The 21,002-nt window shown below is 44.6% G+C and overlaps 1 protein-coding gene across 2 annotated transcripts; it reads right to left on the bottom strand.

Moving 5' to 3' along the window:
* Nucleotides 1–3,456: 3,456 nt before the first annotated feature.
* LOC142273631 (uncharacterized) lies at nt 3,457–16,826 on the bottom strand. 2 transcript variants are annotated; one of them, XM_075332544.1, is made up of 9 exons: nt 16,681–16,826; nt 16,372–16,551; nt 16,166–16,289; nt 15,985–16,082; nt 13,247–13,396; nt 12,938–13,117; nt 12,732–12,855; nt 12,535–12,648; nt 3,457–5,360 (listed from the first exon to the last, which is right to left on the bottom strand). In XM_075332544.1, the coding sequence occupies exons 1-9, from the start codon at nt 16,756–16,758 to the stop codon at nt 4,252–4,254; spliced, it is 2,157 nt and encodes a 718-aa protein (XP_075188659.1). In that variant the 5' UTR covers nt 16,759–16,826; the 3' UTR covers nt 3,457–4,251. The 2 variants fall into 2 exon arrangements, with proteins under 2 accessions (XP_075188659.1, XP_075188660.1); XM_075332545.1 differs by having other exon boundaries at nt 3,457–5,357.
* Between the last annotated feature and the right edge of the window lie 4,176 nt (nt 16,827–21,002).

Below are 21,002 nucleotides of genomic sequence, written 5' to 3'. Positions count from 1 at the left end.
GGTTTTCAAAAACGAATGTCTTTTGAAGTGCAGCCACCCTGAACTTCGCTGGGTACAGCATGGAGTATGAGACTTGTGCATTTCTCAGGCGTTGTTTCACATCTGTAAATTGGGCTCTTTTTTTTTTGGAAATTTCTACTGAATAATCCGGAAAGAAGGATATCTTGTGGCCGTCCACCGGTATGGACTCTTTGTTTCTAGCTGCTCCTCGGATCGCATCCCGGTCTTTGTAATGTAAGTCTAAGTAGTTTCACCAGGACAGGTCTTGGAGGAGCTCCCGGAGGCAGGGGTCTGGTGGACACTCTGGGTTCTCTCTACAGCATACAGGGGGGATAGGACCTCTGCGCCAAATACTTTTTGTAGCCATTTCTCAAAGAATTCTGACGGATTTGTGCCTTCTGTTTTTTCTGGAACCCCTATCACCCACACATTGTTTCTCCTCAGTCTATTTTCTAAATCATGTGTCTTGTTAAGTAGGAATGCCAGTTACTGATCATGTCTGTGGGAATCACGGGTAACCTGGGGCATTATGTCCTCTAAGCACTGATTCTCCCCTCTGACGCCGTCATGCAGTCATTCACTTTTTGGAGGCTCTGTCTCACACCTGATAATTCCTCCATAATTTGGCCCATCTGGAAGCTGAGGGATGTCATAGTGGAGCCAATTTGAGCTATAGCTGCAAGCATGTCCTTCAGAGTGGGCTCAGCACCCTGCAGAGTTGTGGCAAGCTCAGGGGGACATGTATTTTGCATGGATGCAGGGGGCTGTTCTGTAAGCCTTGCTGTAATGGTAAGAAGTCTGCTCTAGTTACTCCTTCCTCCTCCATTGTATTGTGAGGGCTGTGCTGCTTGGAGCGCCTCAATTCAGCTCACTCATCTCTGTGCGCCACAGGAGCTCCGCGCTCCGTGCCCCTGGCGTACTCAGCCAATTTTTCAGCAGCGTGTGCGGCCGCAGGTTTCCCTGCTTTGGAGGCTGGTGTCAGTGTCCAAGCGCCATTTTGTGCAGTACCTTCCATTCCCGCCGCCACCTACTTCTGCCTCCTGCTCTTCCCCCCAGCCATGTATCCGCCATCCAAGCTGTGAGGTGAGTACAGGGTGGTCTCCGGTTGCTGCTCAGTTGTTTTTTATCTTCCACATGGCCCAGTGGATTACAGGATAACCGGCGGCTCCAGGAGCGCTCCCTTTCAGCGTCTGCTCACCTCTCCGGCGAGGCCACGCCCCCCCCAAGTACAAGTTTTTAAATTCAATAATATACAATGTGATATACAGTTAGGTCCAGAAATATTTGGACAGTGACACAAGTTTTGTTATTTTAGCTGTTTACAAAAACATGTTCAGAAATACAATTATATATATAATATGGGCTGAAAGTGCACATTCCCAGCTGCAATATGAGAGTTTTAACATCCAAATCGGAGAAAGGGTTTGGGAATCATAGCTCTGTAATGCATAGCCTCCTCTTTTTCAAGGGACCAAAAGTAATTGGACAAGGGACTCTAAGGGCTGCAATTAACTCTGAAGGCGTCTCCCTCGTTAACCTGTATTCAATGAAGTAGTTAAAAGGTCTGGGGTTGATTACAGGTGTGTGGTTTTGCATTTGGAAGCTGTTGCTGTGACCAGACAACATGCGGTCTAAGGCACTCAATTGAGGTGAAGCAGAACATCCTGAGGCTGAAAAAAAAGAAAAAATCCATCAGAGAGATAGCAGACATGCTTGGAGTAGCAAAATCAACAGTCGGGTACATTCTGAGAAAAAAGGAATTGACTGGTGAGCTTGGGAACTCAAAAAGGCCTGGGCGTCCACGGATGACAACAGTGGTGGATGATCGCCGCATACTTTCTTTGGTGAAGAAGAACCCGTTCACAACATCAACTGAAGTCCAGAACACTCTCAGTGAAGTAGGTGTATCTGTCTCTAAGTCAACAGTAAAGAGAAGACTCCATGAAAGTAAATACAAAGGGTTCACATCTAGATGCAAACCATTCATCAATTCCAAAAATAGACAGGCCAGAGTTAAATTTGCTGAAAAACACCTCATGAAGCCAGCTCAGTTCTGGAAAAGTATTCTATGGACAGATGAGACAAAGATCAACCTGTACCAGAATGATGGGAAGAAAAAAGTTTGGAGAAGAAAGGGAACGGCACATGATCCAAGGCACACCACATCCTCTGTAAAACATGGTGGAGGCAACGTGATGGCATGGGCATGCATGGCTTTCAATGGCACTGGGTCACTTGTGTTTATTGATGACATAACAGCAGACAAGAGTAGCCGGATGAATTCTGAAGTGTACCGGGATATACTTTCAGCCCAGATTCAGCCAAATGCCGCAAAGTTGATCGGACGGCGCTTCATAGTACAGATGGACAATGACCCCAAGCATACAGCCAAAGCTACCCAGGAGTTCATGAGTGCAAAAAAGTGGAACATTCTGCAATGGCCAAGTCAATCACCAGATCTTAACCCAATTGAGCATGCATTTCACTTGCTCAAATCCAGACTTAAGACGGAAAGACCCACAAACAAGCAAGACCTGAAGGCTGCGGCTGTAAAGGCCTGGCAAAGCATTAAGAAGGAGGAAACCCAGCGTTTGGTGATGTCCATGGGTTCCAGACTTAAGGCAGTGATTGCCTCCAAAGGATTCGCAACAAAATATTGAAAATAAAAATATTTTGTTTGGGTTTGGTTTATTTGTCCAATTACTTTTGACCTCCTAAAATGTGGACTGTTTGTAAAGAAATGTGTACAATTCCTACAATTTCTATCATATATTTTTGTTCAAACCTTCAAATTAAACGTTACAATCTGCACTTGAATTCTGTTGTAGAGGTTTCATTTCAAATCCAATGTGGTGGCATGCAGAGCCCAACTCGCGAAAATTGTGTCACTGTCCAAATATTTCTGGACCTAACTGTACTTATGAGTTCCTATCTCCAATCTGGGGCTGCGCTTTTTAGTAAATAAAGCAGTGGGCAACCTGAGATTAGTAAATTGTCTAAATATAATCCAATATCAAAACTATTCAAAAATATTCCTAAAGGCTCTCAAAAGGGCTAACAGTGTGCCAGCTAAAAAAGAAAATTAATATTCACTGCTCCCCACGCCATAATCTCACCCACCTCTAAGCAATGAAGCCAGCACCAACCAAGAGGTGGGCGGTATTGTTAGCGTGGGGAGCAGTGAATATTCATTATCTTTAATATCGGGTACACATGATCACCCAGTTGCCGGCTTACTGCTGTGGCTGGACAATCACGTGTGTCTACTATTAGAGAATGAATATTCACTGCTCCCAAGCGCAAAATCCCGGCTGTGGGGAGCAGTGAATATTCTGGCAGCTTACGTCTGTGTGTAACTGGGGCGTATGGCAGTAATGTCATGTGCTGTCCTGCTTACATGCCGAAGTCACTTGCCAGCATCAGAAGAGAACACCGTGCACAGGTAGAGCGGAGGGATGGTGAGTATAATCATTTATTTTCTTATGTGTGCAGCATGATGAGAAAATATATACAAGAATGGGCCCAAGATGAGGGTCATATATAAAAGGATAGGGACATATACAGTAGGACAAGGGACATATATACCAGGATGGGCAACATATATACCAGGATGGGATAAAGATGGGCAACATATATACCAGGATGAAAGACATATATACGAGTATGGGAGACACATATAACTGAAAGGGGCCTAGGATGGGGGACAGAATTGGGGGATTTTATCCCCGTAACAGTGTCAGCAGAAAATCCCCCCCCAACAGTATCACATTTTTTGCATGAATCATTTTCCCTATTTTCCTACTTCAAAACCTAGGTGCGTCTTATGGTCCAAAAAATATAAGTTTAAAAAGAAAGTGTTCTTTCCCTCACCAATTCTTACTTGAGCAATTGTAGATGATTTTTTGATAAAACCCTTTGAATTATAATACATCATGATGGCTTCTTCCGTGTGACTCATCTGAAAACAGGACCTGATTAATGATAAAAAACATTTAGCAAATTCTGAAAGCAAAAATGGCTGCTCCACTCTGTTGGTTTTCTGATGGTCGGCAAAAATTGATTTACCAGTTAAACATTTCAATTATTCACAACATGAAAAAGGTTCCTTCCCTGTGCGGCTTCTTCAGATGTTTAACAAAATCTGATTTCTGAGAATTACATTTTCCACATTCAGAACATAAAAATTGTTTCTTTTGTATGATATTTTTGATGGTAAACAAGATTTAATTTCATAGTAAAACATTTAACACATTATGGGCATAAAAACGGCTTCTCCCCTGTATGAGATCTTTGATGCCTAACAAGATCTGATTTCTGAATAAAACATTTCCCACACTCTGAACATGAAAATGACTTCTCCCCTGTGTGAGATCTTTGATGCACAACAAGATTTGATTTCTGAATATAACATTTCCCACATTCTGAACATGAAAATGGCTTCTCCCCTGTGTGAAGTTTTCTATGGTCAACAAGACTTGATTTCTTAGTAAAACATTTAGCACATTCTAAGCATGAAAATGGCTTTGCCCCTGTGTGAGATCTTTGATGCATAACAAGATATGATTTCTGAGTAAAACATTTACCACACTCTGAACATGAAAATGGCTTCTCCCCTGTGTGAAGATTTCCATGGTCAACAAGACTTGATTTCCTTTGAAAACATTTCCCACACTCTGAACATGAAAATGGCTTCTCCCCTGTATGGGATCTTTGATGTCTAACAAGGTCTGATTCACGAATAAAACATTTCCCACATTCTGAACATGAAAATGGCTTCTCCCCTGTGTGAGATCTTAGATGCACAACAAGAGTTGATTTCCGAATAAAACATTTCCCACACTCTGAACATGAAACTGGCTTCTCCCCTGTGTGAGATCTTTGATGCACAACAAGATTTGATTTCCGAATAAAACATTTCCCACACTCTGAACATGAAAATGGCTTATCCCCTGTGTGAGATCTTTGATGCTCAAGAAGATTTGATTTCCGAATAAAACATTTCCCACACTCTGAACATGAAAATGGCTTCTCACCTGTGTGAGATCTTTGATGCACAACAAGATTTGATTTCCGAATAAAACATTTCCCACACTCTGAACATGAAAATGGTTTCTCCCTTCTAGGAGCAGTTTCGTATTCCACATCCCTTCTGTAATTTTTATTTTGCTTACATTTCTGTGATAAATCGGAATTTTGGACTTTTTTGAAATGATCAGATGATAGAGATTTCCTAAGAAGGACTGAAGGTATATCTGGGACAACAGCATGCTCTTCATATGCATCATGTGTGATACTTTCATCATCTGTTATAACTTCTGAAGATATTAGAGGTCCATCTGAACTTCCAGTATAGTCATCTGCTAAAAATAAACACAATATTATTATTTTATAATGATATTATCTTGAAAGTACAATTATTTTTTTAAACCATATTCTGAATCTGTTGTCCAATTTCGACTTCTAAAGCCTGCTTTACACGTTGCAATTTCGCATACGATATCGTATGCGATTTGCAACACCCCCATCGTATGTGTGGCACGTTCAATTTGTTGAACGTGCCGCACAAACGATTAACCCCCGTCACACACTTACCCGTCCATACGACCTCTATGTGGGCGGCGAACCTCCACTTCCTGGAGTGGGAGGGACGTTCAGCGTCCCATCGACGTCACGCGGCAGCCGGCCAATAGAAGCGGAGGGGCGAAGATGAGCGGGACGTAAACATCCCGCCCACCTCTTTCCTTCCACATTGCCGACTTGAGCCGCAGGAGGCAGGTAAGATCTGTTCAATGTTCCTGGGGTGTCACACACTGCGATGTGTGCTGCCTCGGGAACATTGAACAACCCGACGTGCAATTCGTCAGGATTCAACGACGTGTATGTGATAAACGTTTTAACGTTCAATCACAATCGCACGTACCTGTCACACACTACAATGTACCTTACGATGCCGGATGTGCGTCACTTACGACGTGACCCCGCCGACACATCGTAAGATATATTGTAGCGTGTAAAGCGGGCTTAAAGCCTGCTTTACACCTTGCAATTAAGCATACGATATTGTATGCGATCGTACCCGCCCCCATCGTATCTTCGGCACGTTCAATTTGTTGAATGTGTCGCACAAACGAATAACCCCCGTCACACGTACTTACCTGTCCATACGACCTCGATGTAGGCGGCGAACATCCACTTCCTGGAGTGGGAGGGACGTTCGGCGTCACATAGACGTCACGCAGCAGCCAGCCAATAGAAGCGGAGGGGCGGAGATGAGCGGGACGTAAACATCCCGCCCACCTCCTTCCTTCCGCATTGCCGGCGGGAGCCGCAGGACATAGGTAAGATCTGTTCATCGTTCCCGGGGTGTCAAACACTGCGATGTGTGCTACCCCGGGTACGATGAACAACCTGACGTTCAATTTTTAGAAAATGAACGACGTGCATGCGATGAACGTTTTACCGTTCAATCGCAATCGCACGTAGATGTTACATGCTACAATGTTACTTACGATGCCGGATGTGCGTCACTTACAACGTGACCGCGCCAACACATCGTAAGATATATTGTAGCGTGTAAAGCGCCCTTAAGGCTATGGGCCCACGGGACAACATACCCGCGGAATTTGCTGCGGACAACCCGCGGATTTATCTGGATTTTCCAGATAAATTTGCAGGTTTATGCAAGTACAGACACTCCCCATGTTATCCTATGGGATTTGGGGAGTGCTGTATCAATGCTGCGGTATGTGCGGCTACAGAATATGCCGCAGCCGCAGGTAACTGCATGTCAATTATTCATGCGGAAATATCTGCGGATGTGCTGCCTTTTCGCTATGGAGATAGAGGGCGGGACTTCCGCAGGTATTTCCGCACTTGTCCCGCAGGTTTACCGCAACAAAAATGCTTTAATCCCACAGCAATGGATAGCTGTAGATTCCGGGGAGCAGCTGCGGTAAACCTGTGGACATACCTGCGGAAAATTCCGCAGGTTCGTTGTCCCGTGGGTACATGGCCTAACACTTACATCTTCGTTAATTCGGATCTCCCATTCCTAACACCAGTTCTCTGGAATGTGCTGCAGTAAATAATCTGATTGATTGTGACAATGTGACTGCAAGATGATAATGAGGGACAGGGGCTCCTATACTGTCCCTCACACTGGGGAACCCTAAGTTATTCCTAACCTGTGGATTACCCCTGAAGATGGAGATGCCGGAGTCTCGTGCCTTACTATTCTCTTGACAAGATCTAATCTGTTATCCCCCCAGGGAAGGAAGGGGCAGGAATAGGATGGAAAAAAAGATTAAAATAGATGGGAAACACAGATTAAGACAGTAGGGACACATTGCAAGCTTATAGAAATAAACAGTGAGACACTCAGGAGAAAAGCAATAGCAGGAAAGCAGCAACAAAAAAAGACAACAAAGGTTAACAACACAACAGTTCACAGTAATAATGCACAACAAGTACCGATAATTCTGGATCACAACACCTCACCAGACCAATATAGGTAAACAATAGCTGGCATTAATTAAATAGTCCAGCCAGCATATACAGAAGGGGAGAGACCCATACTTTCTCCTCCACAGCATGTGATCACAGACATTAGCAAGCAGCCCAGCAGAGAATAACTCTTGCTAGCCTGCCCAAGCCTGTAGTTTAAAGCCTGCGTCTCCCTGCGCTGCTCACAGACATCAGAGAAGAAAACATGCAGAGTACCAGAATCTATCATTTTCACAGATCCTGACGCCACCATGAAAGTTGTCAAAACCTACTAAAATCTCCTTGTTACATTGATCCACAACATGGACAATTTCAAAGAGGTTTTTTTTTCAAAGACGAAAATAAAATAGTTAGGGACATATGCCGGATGTATAACGGGGTTGTCCGAGACTGTAACGTTGATGGCCTATCCTGAGGCTTTGTAACCAAAGCAGGTAGCAGGGTCTTGCGGTTTCTGCAGATAAACAGTACGACTCCAATTTGTCAAGACCGGCGATGGACACTGAAAAATGATGTCAGGGACTGGAGTGAGATTTCTGGCATAGGGAACGCCACAGTTTGTTATCAATTAGAGAAGCGGTGGCATCACACCCTTCTTCTGGCCAAGCTCTGCCCATTTTGGTAAAGCTGGTTAAATTTGGCGTGAAACCTCCAAAAGTCACAATTGTTTTCACAACTCTGTGTTGCACAAACTCTTTTGAGAACGTTTGAAGTGATTTATGCCAGAATTCTGCCATAAATGCTCTCATGAATCAGGGTCTAGGTGTAAAATCTCCTTCTGTAGGGGTCTCCATTCCTTCCAGGGTAGTTTGCCAGTAGCTCACATTCTCTAAAGCAAGAATTTTATTACATCTTCTTTAGTAGATGAAAACTATTACATTTCAGTGTGCGGCTGGAACTCTGCCCCCATTTTGGCAAAGCTGGTTAAAAACACACAAACACACACACACACACACACACACACACCAGCCTTTCTCCTCTTCAGCTTTAACTCCTGCAATTAAGAGACCTTTGGTCACATGACGTGATGTCAAAAGGTTCCTTAAGCAGTCCTATAATTGGCATATAAACCCTGGGCCCCTAGGAGAATAAGGGCCCTGTGAAATTGCCCAGTTTGCTCTCCTTTTCCCCTAATACCAGTCCTGCATGCCAGCCTGTGTCCTGTTCAGTTTAGACTCCTGCAATTAAGAGACCTTTAGTTACCTCATGTCACATGACTTTGAAGTCATCAAAAGGTCCTTAACCTCTTCATGACAGAAGACGTACTGGTACATCATGGATCGTGTGAGGTTAATCCCCGCAGCCTGCCGTGGAAAGTTCTCGGCGATCCACGCACATATCAGCTGATTTCAACAGCTGATGTGTGCCTGCCAAACGTGAGTGGAATCGCGTTCCACCCGCGCCTATTAACCCCTTACATCTCGGTGTCAAAATCTGACAGCGAGATGTAACAGCGCGCCAACATAAGCATAACTTACCCAGTGCCATCAGAAGAAATGTGATGTGATCACGTGACTTCCGATGGTTGCCATGATAGCACAGGGTCATGTGATGACTCCTGTAGCCAGGGCTAGATGAAGGTTGGTGGGGACCCCTGGGCGGAAAATCTGGTGGGGGCCCAATAACGTTAACATTTTTAGCCATAACAGTAGAGCACGAATTGTAGCATTAGAGGTAAATTGTTGTTCTGCCACTTTCAGATTTACAGAACTACAATGCAGATACAGTCCAGGAGAACTCAAAGCCGTCCACTTATACACAGAAAGTAGAGTTATTCACATTTTTTTTTATTGATCCCTATGTTAAGACAACCAGGGACGGCTCCAGATTTTTGTGGGCCCCGGGTGAAAAAGTCTCAGTCACCCCATCCACATGCAGACACGCACATACAGATACATACACATACAGGCATACGTACATATACATATTTGAAGACAAATTCACAAAGATACATATAAACAGACATAATATATACACAGTCATATACACCAAGAAAAAAGTGTGTATCAGCTCACCACAACAGGGGAAATTCTTAGAGGAGAATCCGAACGGTGCTCGCTGGACAAGGAAGGCTGAAGACAATCAATTGAAGGCGGATCCCGGCACAAAACGTCCAAAAAATGGTCAGAAGTATGAATAAAACGTCACATTTATTCAGAAAATAAAAGCAGTATAAAATAAGCTCCTCCGATCAATGTGTTTCAGACGCAATCGTCCTTCGTCATGAATCATGACAAGAAAATGATTCATGATCATGACTAAGGACGATCGCATCTGAAACGCGTTGATCGGAGGAGCTTATTTTATACTGCTTTTATTTTCTGAATAAATGTGAAGTTATATTTATACTTCTGACCATTTTTTGGACGTTTTGTGCCGGGATCCACCTTCAATTGATTGTCTACAATCATATACACTGACATACATAGATACATACATCATACATACAGAAACAGACGCATTAGAGGTATTAATATGGGGAAGTCACCAGCAGCCTCACTCACCTCCCTGCTTGTTTCCGTCCAGCTCATCCAGGGTATGTGGCTGTGCCGCACTGATTGGTGGCCATCACTATCAGACATGGCTGCACACTGACACTGCACTGCTGTATATACATCACAGGAGGGGCTGAGGGCTACAATATATACATTACAGGAGGGGCTGGGGGCATAAACATTACTAGGGGGGCATAGATGTTACTAGAGTGGCAAACAGCTCTGGGGGCATACACATTACTGGGATGGGTGGCATAGCTCTCTGGGGGGCCCATGCAGTTCTGGGGGGGCAGCACAGATGGTTCTGGACGCACGAGCACGCACAACTCTGATGCATACATACACAGTCACACAGCTCTGCTTCACATACACACACACACACACACGCACACACACACACACATCCTGATAGCACTGTTGCACACATCTCTGCTGCAGATGTACAGACACAGCAGCACACACAGCTCTGCTGCCTTCATGCACACTGCACTACTACACACAAAGCACTGGTATATACATACACAAACAGAACTCTGCTGCCCAAAGAATAAATACTGTATAGACACAGCTCTGCTGCCTATGTACAGACAGAAAAATACACAGCTCTGCTGCCTTCATGCACACACAACACTGCAATACACAAAGTACTACTGTATACACACACACACACAACTTTGCTGCCCAAAGAGTACGTATTCACACAGCTCTGTTGCACACACACAGCTCTGTTGCACACACACAGCTCTGTTGCACACACACAGCTCTGTGCACACACACAGCTCTGTGCACACACACAGCTCTGCTGCTCTTACACATTGTTTTAATTATCTCCTTTTTATACAAGGGTTGTAGCTTGTGCTGGGGGCAGTTGAGATACTGTATGTGCACACACAGATTTGGTCGACTACACACAGCTCAAACACCCCCCCACCTTCTAATAATATACACAGCCCCTCAGCCTCTAATAACATACCAAGGTACAGACCCTGTTTTAGCCCTCCATCCAGACCACCACAGTGCACAGTATAGCAGACCCGGACTCCTCTCACCAGCTGTCATCACACATCGATCTTACCAGCCTTTGACTGGCCAGGAGCTCCATGTCGAGTAAAGAAGCCATGAATCACAGCACAGGAGGAGGAGAGTGTGGACCTGCACTGAGCTCTGCAGGTCCTATCTGGACAGCAGAGAAGACGCCGGGATCCTCTTCACATGATTTGCCAGGACCTGAACACGCACAGCGTGCTGCGTAGCCACGTCTGAAGCGGTCAGACAGGAAGATTAAGGTGCAGTGCCGCCCGTGCGCTCGGTGAAGAGGGGCTGGCCAGGGCTTAATAAACTTATGGCGGCCCTGGTGGTGGGGACCCCCTTAGAAGCTCTTGTGGTGGGGTGCCGGGGCTGGAGCCCTGCCTGCCCTGCCTATGATCCAGCCCTGCCTGTAGCTATCATGAGTTACTTTCTCTCACTGCCGGCAGACAGACGTGTGTGAGAGTAAAGTAGCATTTCTCCAGATCTCAGCTGTGTAGCTGTCATCTGGAGAAATGGAAGAGTGATCAGACAGCTGATCGTTATAGTCCCCCAAGAGGCTAGTAAAATACAAAAAATAAAAGTAAAAAAAAAAAAGTTTTTAAAAAAAATTAAAAAAAAACTTAAAAATTCAAATCACCCTACATTCGGTCCATTGAAAACTAAAGAATTAAAAAAATAAAAAATATATAATATTTAATATTGCCACAATCAGAAACGCCGGATCTATCAAACTATAAAATCAATCAATCTGATTGGTAAACAGCATAGCGGCAAACACATTTTTTAACCCCTAAGATAAAAGTAAACCTATACATATTTGGTGTCTACAAACTCGTACCGACCTGAGACATCACACAGACATATCAGTTTTACCGTATAGTGAACATGGTGAATAAAATATCCCAAAAATTATTGTGCGATTGCCCTTTTTTTTGCAGTTTATCCGCACTTGATATTTTTCCAATACACTATATGGTAAAACTTATGGTTTCATTTAAAACTACATAAAAAATAATCTCTTATGTAGAAAGATTGACGGAAAAATAAAAAAAAGTTATGGCTCTCGAAAGAAGTGGAGCAAAAAACCCCACAAAAAAACGGAAAATCGCCCAGGGTTAAAAAAATCAACCTTAGAATACAACTGATAGGGTCCCTGAGAAACTGGGAAATCTGAAAAATTGCGCATTTTGACTCCTTCCAACGCTGGCCCTGACTGTAAATAGGACTTAATTTTGGAGTAGAGCTTATATTTCAAGCATTCTCCATAAATCCCATAAAATCATGTTTGGGCTTATTTGCGGGGTAGGTCTTATTTTCAGGGAAACAGGGTATTCATAAACCCTTTTCAGGTCTTTGAGTTGCCTCCATAATGACATAGAGAAGGCACTAGAAACAAACAGCAGAAGAAGCAGAAGCAAAGAAAATACAGCTGAAAAAAACAGAGCAGAAAACCTAAAAATGTAAAGACAAGATTAGTGCAGAAAGTACATGAGTAGATATCTCTTACTGGATAGAGCGGGAGGAAACACATCCTGAGGAACATCGGGATCTTCTTGTTTATAGTCTTGTGAGAGAAGAGGATGGGGACATCTCTCTGGTGTTGTCCTCTTACTGGATAGACCTGGAGGAGACACATACAGGGACTGAATTCATTCCTTACACACAGATAATTATAGGCCGTGTGTATTTAGTCCTGTCTATTACCTGGTGATGTGAGGGGCTGGGGAACCTCCATCATGACGTCCTTGTACAGATCTTTGTGTCCTTCTAAATACTCCCACTCCTCCATGGAGAAATAGACGGTGACGTCCTGACACCTTATAGGAACCTGACACATACAATGATACCGTCACCCCCCGATCCCTTCATAGCATTACTGTATAATGTCCCAGCATTCCCAGCAGTGTCACCTCTCCAGTCAGCAGCTCAATCATCTTGTAGGTGAGTTCTAGGATCTTCTGGTCATTGATGTCCTCATGTATCGGGGGGTGAGGTGGAGGCCCCGTGATAGGGCTCAGGGGTCTTCCCCATCCCTCAGACACAGGGGCCTGACAGCGCTCACTAGAGGTCTTCTTCACTACTGTGTAATCCTGGTTATGGAGAGACACAGTAATAAATCTCACTCCAGACATTTCCAGAGTCCTCACCTCTCCAGTTCTGTCCATCTGTTATTCCCATAGATAAGAATGATGTAATGTGACGTCATCAGAATCTCTCACCTCTCCAGTAAGCCGGAAGAGGATCTCTAGGGTGAGGTGTAATATCCTCTCCGCCATCTTGTCCCTGTCCATAGCCATCCTTGATGGGTCAGTCAGGAAAATTCTCTTATATAGAAGATCTCGACTGAGAGGATCCGATATTGTTGGGACCTGAATGGGGAGAAGATGACGATGTAACATCATAAAGAATCCAATGTAACAATTACTGGAGATAACCGGTCACTAGATAGGGATGACTGACGCGTTGCAATGAGGAGTCCAGACTAACTCTGCTGCCTTATTACAGTGAATGGATCCTTTGAGCTTTTCATCTGAATCAAGTCATTTGAAGAATTACATGTAAACCTGTCATGCTAATAGGTTGAGGAGAAGGGCGTAACCTCACTGCGCCCTGAATCAGGCTTATCCAGGGGGGCATGATTAAGTGCCTACCCAGTCTTCACCAGAGCCTCTGAGGTTGGACTTTGCTGACAGTAGGCACCAGTTACCAATACAGGGCAGTTCCTGGTTGTTGTGATTCACCAAGAGGCTGAGCGGTGTATCATGAGAAAGATGGAGTGGGAACCACTGCATCTAGGGAAGAACAGGAAGGATAAACCCTGTCACTTACCCTGAGCAACCCTGAGCTCCCCGATGTCCCAAGACAGGTTCTGTCCCCTTGTGCCGCAATCACGTGTCTACCCCTGTCTTACCCTAATCACAACCATGTCTAGTGAGCAGGGCAGGAGGAACACTAGTCCTGCTTTATGATAATGACACAAAAGGAAAACGACAGACAAAGGAAAAAGAAACTGCATTTCCAAACAGCAAGTGGTAAAAAAGGGGGATGGAAGAGAAATGAATAAAAAGGGAGATGATCAATAGGAAGACACCAAAGAAAACTTCCAGGCAGCAATCTCCCGGATCAAATTCAAAACAATTTCTCTTTCCATGGCTCTCACCTCCATGCCAACACCATGGAAAAGCAAGTTATCCCTGGCAACTACTGAGGTAAAGTGGCGAGAACTTATACCAGAGGGGAGTACAAAAATCAGAACAGCTGAGACAACTCAGGATGGTAAACCAAGAAAGACACAAGGGTCTGCTTAACCCTAGCAGCGCCATCACGAGGATAGTATGCACAGCTAAGTGGAAGGCAAAGCAGATCCAACTAGTGCTGGCTTGCGCTGTGACCTTCTGACCCATGGGATAGGGGTGACCTCTCTCTGTCTGATAACCTAGTGTCGAAACCCTGATGTAAGTGTTCAGTGTAGAGAACGGGATAAATGTGATCCAAAAGTCACAGACAGATGGAGAAGTCACATCTATGATCAGCTCTAATCCTGCTGTGGTAGCCCCTGAGGCTTCAGGTGCCACAGGGTACTGCACCTCAATTAGGGTGGGTCGGTACCATTTCCACCAACACACATACACACAGTTACAGTGGGTTGCCCTCCTCAATGGGGACCGTGCCAGGTTCGGGTCACAGTAGGGGGTCACTACAGCGGTGGGTTTACAGGATGCCACCGCATCAGGGGCTCCCTGATCTACTGGAATCGGGGACTCAGGGTCAGGGAGAAGCAACCACCAGGGGGAGTCAGGAGCACACAGTGGGAAGAGCAGGATGACCTAGTGAGAGTAGTGAACCAGCCGATGCAGTGGCTGGGGGCAACAGCTTGGAACACACAACTTAACTACAAAAGGAGAGAACAGCTCTAGACACAGAGCAAGGCAGACATGCCGCGAAACAGCTCTGTGGGCCAAGGTGTTTGAACACGGTCGCTGGGGAGAAGCAGGTGGCTGCTTCCACAGAACCAGTACTGTCGGGGTACAGAACCCTAGGGCAGGCATACTTCACGTTGTCTACCAACTCTGCAAGGGTCGGAGGAATGGCTAGAAGAGTCACCGGACCTTTCCCACCGAGTCTGCAGCCAAATAGCATATAGGATCTGGGGCTGAGGTCTTGGACCAGCCCCACATCGGAATCGCGCTATCAGCATACAGAACGGTACACTTTACTGACACCGAGATCCCCATGTGCTTCATGCCACGAGATCCGATACTTAGCGCAACAAAGGAGGAAGGGCTCATAGACTGACACACACCAGATCTGACCTTCCAAGGAATCAGTATCAGCTGCAGTCCATCGTTGTGGAGAGCGGTACTCTGGGGCAGCGCCTGAACTACCAGTGAGTAAAAAGACCTGGAACCGCAGCCCCTGTCTCTGCCTCATCTTTACCGGCGCTGTTGCCCAACGCTGCGGCACCAACGGGGACCACCATCACCCCCGTCCGTCTTCAGTCATCCTCCCTGAGGTAACCCCGCTCCGCCTGTGGGTAGCAACAGCATCCCGATTGTGACCTTCATCATCAGCCCCGGAGAGCAGCACCCGCAAGCGTAGCAGCGGCCCATCCATGGGGCCACGTACCAGAGGTGGCGTCACGATCTAAAAAGAGTTTCCTCACTGCCCTCTCCCTCCATCCTACCAACTCGTCCACCGCCTTCCCTCCCTTCCTGTACGTCTCAGGATCACGAAACTGGGCCAGGTTGGCCCGTGACGATGCAGAGGATCCGCACCCCTGGCTCGGCGATGTGTCGGTGAAAACCCCTCGTTCCCGGGGTGCTACACTGCCATCTCCACCAATCTCATTACACAAGTATAAAACATAACACTGGTGGATAAAACAAGACTGAGCATAAGACCTTCACAGCCGTCTACACATCATAGGGAGATTTCATGGCACCTTCTCTACATCTACCTGATGATCCTGAGGAACATCGGGATCTTCTTGTTTACAGTCCTGTGGGAGAAGAGGACGGGGACATCTCTCTGGTGTTGTCCTCTTACTAGATAGAACTGGAGGAGACACATACAGGGACTGAATTCATTCCTTACATACAGATAATTATAGGCCGTGTGTATTTAGTCCTGTCTATTACCTGGTGATGTGAGGGTCTTGGGAACCTCCATCATGACGTCCTTGTACAGATCTTTGTGTCCTTCTAAATACTCCCACTCCTCCATGGAGAAATAGACGGTGACGTCCTGACACCTTATAGGAACCTGAAATATACAATGATACCGTCACCCCCCGATCCCTTCATAGCGTTACTGTATAATGTCCCAGCATTCCCAGCAGTGTCACCTCTCCAGTCAGCAGCTCCATCATCTTGTAGATGAGCGCTAGGATCTTCTGGTCATTGATGCCCTCATGTATCAGGGGGTGAGGTGGAGGCCCCGTGATTGGGCTCAGGGGTCTTCCCCATCCCTCAGACACAGGGGCCTGACATCGCTCACTAGAGGTCTTCTTCACTACTGTGTAATCCTGGTTATGGAGAGACACAGTAATAAATCTCACTCCAGACATTTCCAGAGTCCTCACCTCTCCAGTTCTGTCCATCTGTTATTCCCATAGATAAGAATGATGTAATGTGACGTCATCAGAATCTCTCACCTCTCCAGTAAGCCGGAAGAGGATCTCTAGGGTGAGGTGTAATATCCTCTCCGCCATCTTGTCCCTGTCCATAACCATCCTTCACGGGGCAATCAGGAAAATTCTCTCATATAGAAGATCTCCACAGAGAGGATCCGATATTATAAGGACCTGAATGTGAAGGAGATGATATATAAAATACTGCAGATAATAAGGGAGGTGAGATATCACTTAGGTAGGAAAAAATATCAACATGAAATGTGCTATGTAAGTAATAAAACCGACCGATACAAGTAGCACATTATTTTTATAGCAATATAAATACAATGAAAAGTGATGAATTATCCATATTGCACCTAGAATGGGATCAATGAAAATGTCGGCTCATCAAGAAAAAAAAACAAGTCCTCACTCAACTCCATCGACGCAAAAATAATAATGTTACCGGTGTTGGAAAATGGCGACACAAACTGATTTTATTTTACAAAAGTGATTTTTATTCACCACTAGAGATGAGTGAACGTGAAGTTCAGTGTTCGGTACAAGCTCAGACTTTTCCAATAAGGTGCGGAGATCGGATGCTTTACGTATGCAATCCAATCTCGCGAGTATCGATGTGCTCGGGTACTCTCGGTGCTCAGCCCAGTGTCAGGCGCTTGCAGTGTTTGATCGTCTCACACTGGGGGTAACAACAGCGAAATCGGATGTAGTGTGCACCCACTATTTATTCACCATTTCATCGGATTTTGAATTTACTTAATTTCCAGTAGATTTCAATGTAAAATGAAAAACTATGAGTCATTTAAAAAAAAAAAAAATCCTTCATATGGCAAAGTTGGCGAAAAAATAAAAGCAATTATTACTCCAGGAATAAGAGTAGGAAAATACAAAAGAGTAAAAACAAAAAATGTCCCAGTTTTTGGTTACGAACAGAGCAATGGAATTAGGTATTCTTGTTTCTAACAGAAGCAGAGGGGCCCAGCATTGATTCATATGGGGCCTGTCTAATTTTGTTTTGTAGTTTATTTTAAGAATAAAAAAAATTCCCATGGCTCCTGTTCAGCCCCCATGGACTACTGACCTGGCCTCTGCATCAGGGTCCTGAGAATCGGTTTCACCATCTCAAGACTGTAGTGATACGGCACAGTGAGAGCGCTTGTACGGAAATCAGATCATGGAGACAAGTGTGACCGTAGCGGGGTCCCATGCACAATTTACCACCTATTTCTTGTTTTAAGGCAGCAAAATAGTGAAAATTAACCCGATTACAAAATGTGCCCACATTATATTTCACTCCTAATCTAGAAAAATTCTGTAAATAAAAAAGATCATATATTCCTTACTGGTTTCAAAGCTCGTAGAATTTTAATGTCCGGGCCATCTAACTCCTACTCTGCAGTGATGTTCTATAATGTCATTACATAGCAGTGCATCTATACGTAATCATGTAGCAACGGAGAAGAAATCTGTGCTTCTCTACATAAGGCAGAGAGAAAATAGAGACGGGCTTTTCATACCGCGCCAATGACCACTGATGAACGTTCTGAGATTAATGTCACTTTATTCCAGGTCTACGCGTTTCAGGAGTCTCTGCTCCCTTCCTCAGGACAAAACAGGCATAAGGAACATCAAAAAGGGGAGGTAAGAAAGGGAAACAAAGGAGGGAAATGTCGGATATTGTGAGATAAAGGATCGATCTTGAGAATAACTGGATCCAACTCACGGGCCAAAGAGATGCCGGTAATCGCTAGTGTCCTTGAAGAGGATCCAAGGCTGCCACATCTTCTAAAATCTCTCATTGTCCCCCTCTACCTCAGCTGACAAATCCTCCATGTGATAAATAAAAGCTAGTTCCTGTTGCCATTCCCTCAGGGATGGAACCCCTGATGATCGCCAATGCCTAGGTATCACCCACTGTGCGGCCGTTAGGCAAAACCACAGCAAATCACACTTCTGAGATCTAATAGAGCCAGGAAGTATCGATACTAGAGATATCTGAAGAGAAGGGATCACTAACCTCTCCGGTAATTAGAAGTACGGCTGTATAACCGCCTCCCAAAACGGCTGAAGTTTAGAACAATCCCACCATACATGTGTCATGGTTCCACGGTCTGTTCCACAACGCCAACACATTTTGGACACCAAAGGGAAAATCCTGTGAAGCATTACCGGATATTGGTACCACCTGGTTAGAATCTTATAGTTTTTTTCTTTCGTGTATCCAGCTGTGGGCATCTTCTGCGTAAATATATACACTTTCTGTTTTTCCTCATCTGTAAAACATGTCCGCAGCTCTGCTTCCCAGATAGTAATCAAACTCAGATCCATGTGCGCAGAAGGTGTACCTTGACCCAATAATTTATAGATAAGTGATATCAAATGGAGAGGTATGGTGTCCTGTAAGAATAATTTCTCAAAAAGGAAAGTGTAGAATTAGGTGAGGGCAAACCCCCTTCAACTGAGCACAAACAAAGGAGTACAGCTGTCTATATTCGATCCACGACAATGACTGAGGGGGGTTCTAAGTTCTGCATATCAGTATATGGCATAATATTAGTTCTCTGTAATATGTCGTAGATATGACAGTCATCCTCCACATTCCAACGTAAGAATGTGTTTCGCGAGATGCCTGGTGAAAATTCCGGGTTGGAGAAATTTGGGGATAACAGAAGAGAGGGTCAAACCAGGGAACTCTTTCATCCCAAACTTTCAATGTGGTTTTAGTCAAGATATCTGCCATTCCTGTGTGCACCCTGTCCCATGTCCCCAGCCTCGGTATATATTTTAGGGGCATTGATGTACGTCCCTGTTCCAGGGCAGCCCACTTTTTAGTGTCTGCATGGAAATGACAGTCAAACACATGCACTAGAGATGATATCTATGGAAGTCTGGGAGACCCATGCCACCTTTAGAGGTAGGGCGTGTGAGTATCTGATACTTAATCCTGGCTCTAGAGTGTCCCCATATAATAAATTTATGCAGGGCGGACTTTAAAGTGTGGAAAAAAACTGGTGAGAGGGAGTATTGGGAATGCTTGGAACAAATATAAGAACCGAGGGAGTATATCCATTTTGAATGTGTTAATACGCCCGAACTAAGAGATGATTTTTTTATGATATGCTAGAAGATCCCTTACAGTATGTGACAAAAGTGCCTGATTGTTCATGGAGTAGAGGGAGTCTAGAATAGCAGAGATGGAGATACCTAACAAATTGGATTGCCCTGGATTGCCACTTAAATGGGAAGCTAGTTTTGGCCATCGATACCTCTGTGGGGCTCAGAGGAACATTCAAGGCTTCTGATTTTCCATAATTGACCTTAAAGTTACTTAGATCCCCAAATTTCTTTAACTCTAACAACACATATTATGACAGCATCCAGCTTTCAGTCATAGGGGTGGCACCGATGCAGTTTTAATCTCCACTCAGTAAACCATGCTATCAGCACTGACTGACAGCAGGTTCTAATGCTGAGCGGCTGTCAGTCGCTGCGGGGGCAGGGAATATATGTGGTAATAACAGACATTTCCCTTATTTCCCACCAGTTTTGCTCAACATCAGCAATAAAAACTTGATGCTGAAGTTGGTTTCTTATTCGGGGCTGAGGTTGATTTCTTATTTGGATTTTTTCTCTGTTTTTCTTTTTACAGGTTTAACAACAAACGTAAAAAAAAAATCACAATAATAAAGTACAATACAGCGAGGAGCCCGGATGTGAATACACTTAACAGCAGCTACAAAAATGATAAAACTGGGATAAATTGGGCATGAAAGTGGGCACTGAAAAACGTAGTTGAAAGGGTTAAACGACTTTGGAGCACTGATCTCACACCACCATTATATAGTGATGTCTCGCATCTAACTCAGGTCACTCCAGCCCGGCCCAAATGGGTTCTGGGCATCAGAACTGGCACCAAAGTGAGCAAATAGCCAATTCACCCAGATGTGAATGAGTAACTGGTTTTCTGTAAAGTTCTCTTCCGGCTGATGTAAATGGGTTTGTGTCATTAATTAGTAATCACAAAGGTAAAGCTGCTATTGTTCTCTGATTTCAGTCTATTCTCAAATTACCTATATAGATCAGTGATCCAAGGCCATTTAACCCTTTCCACAACGCCCTTCGGTGCCACTTTGTTGCCCATTTTTGTGCCAGTTTTATAAATTTTGTTGGTGCTTTTCAGTGTATTCACATTCAGGCTCCACATTGCAGGGGATTATTCATTTTTTATTTTTGTTGTGTTAAACCTGTAAAAAAAAAAAAAAAAAAAAAAGAAGAACAGAAAAAACCCGAATGAGAAACCGACTTCAGCATCGCCATAAAAGCAAACAAACAAATAAAGACGA

Source organism: Anomaloglossus baeobatrachus, unplaced genomic scaffold (genome assembly GCF_048569485.1).
Source record: "Anomaloglossus baeobatrachus isolate aAnoBae1 unplaced genomic scaffold, aAnoBae1.hap1 Scaffold_365, whole genome shotgun sequence".
Taxonomy (NCBI): Eukaryota; Metazoa; Chordata; class Amphibia; order Anura; family Aromobatidae; genus Anomaloglossus; species Anomaloglossus baeobatrachus.
This window is presented reverse-complemented; position numbering and strand designations above follow the sequence as displayed.

Bases quoted from the DNA above. Each gene is read 5' to 3' on its own strand.
- LOC142273631 (XM_075332544.1), bottom strand. From the start codon at position 16,758: ATGGTTATGGACAGGGACAAGATGGCGGAGAGGATATTACACCTCACC. The intron at 16,083-16,165 runs GTAATAGACAGG...TGTCTCCTCCAG, and splicing joins CAAGACCCTCACATCACCAG to TTCTATCTAGTAAGAGGACA. The intron at 13,397-15,984 runs GTAGATGTAGAG...CTCCCCATTCAG, and splicing joins ATGTTCCTCAGGATCATCAG to GTCCCAACAATATCGGATCC.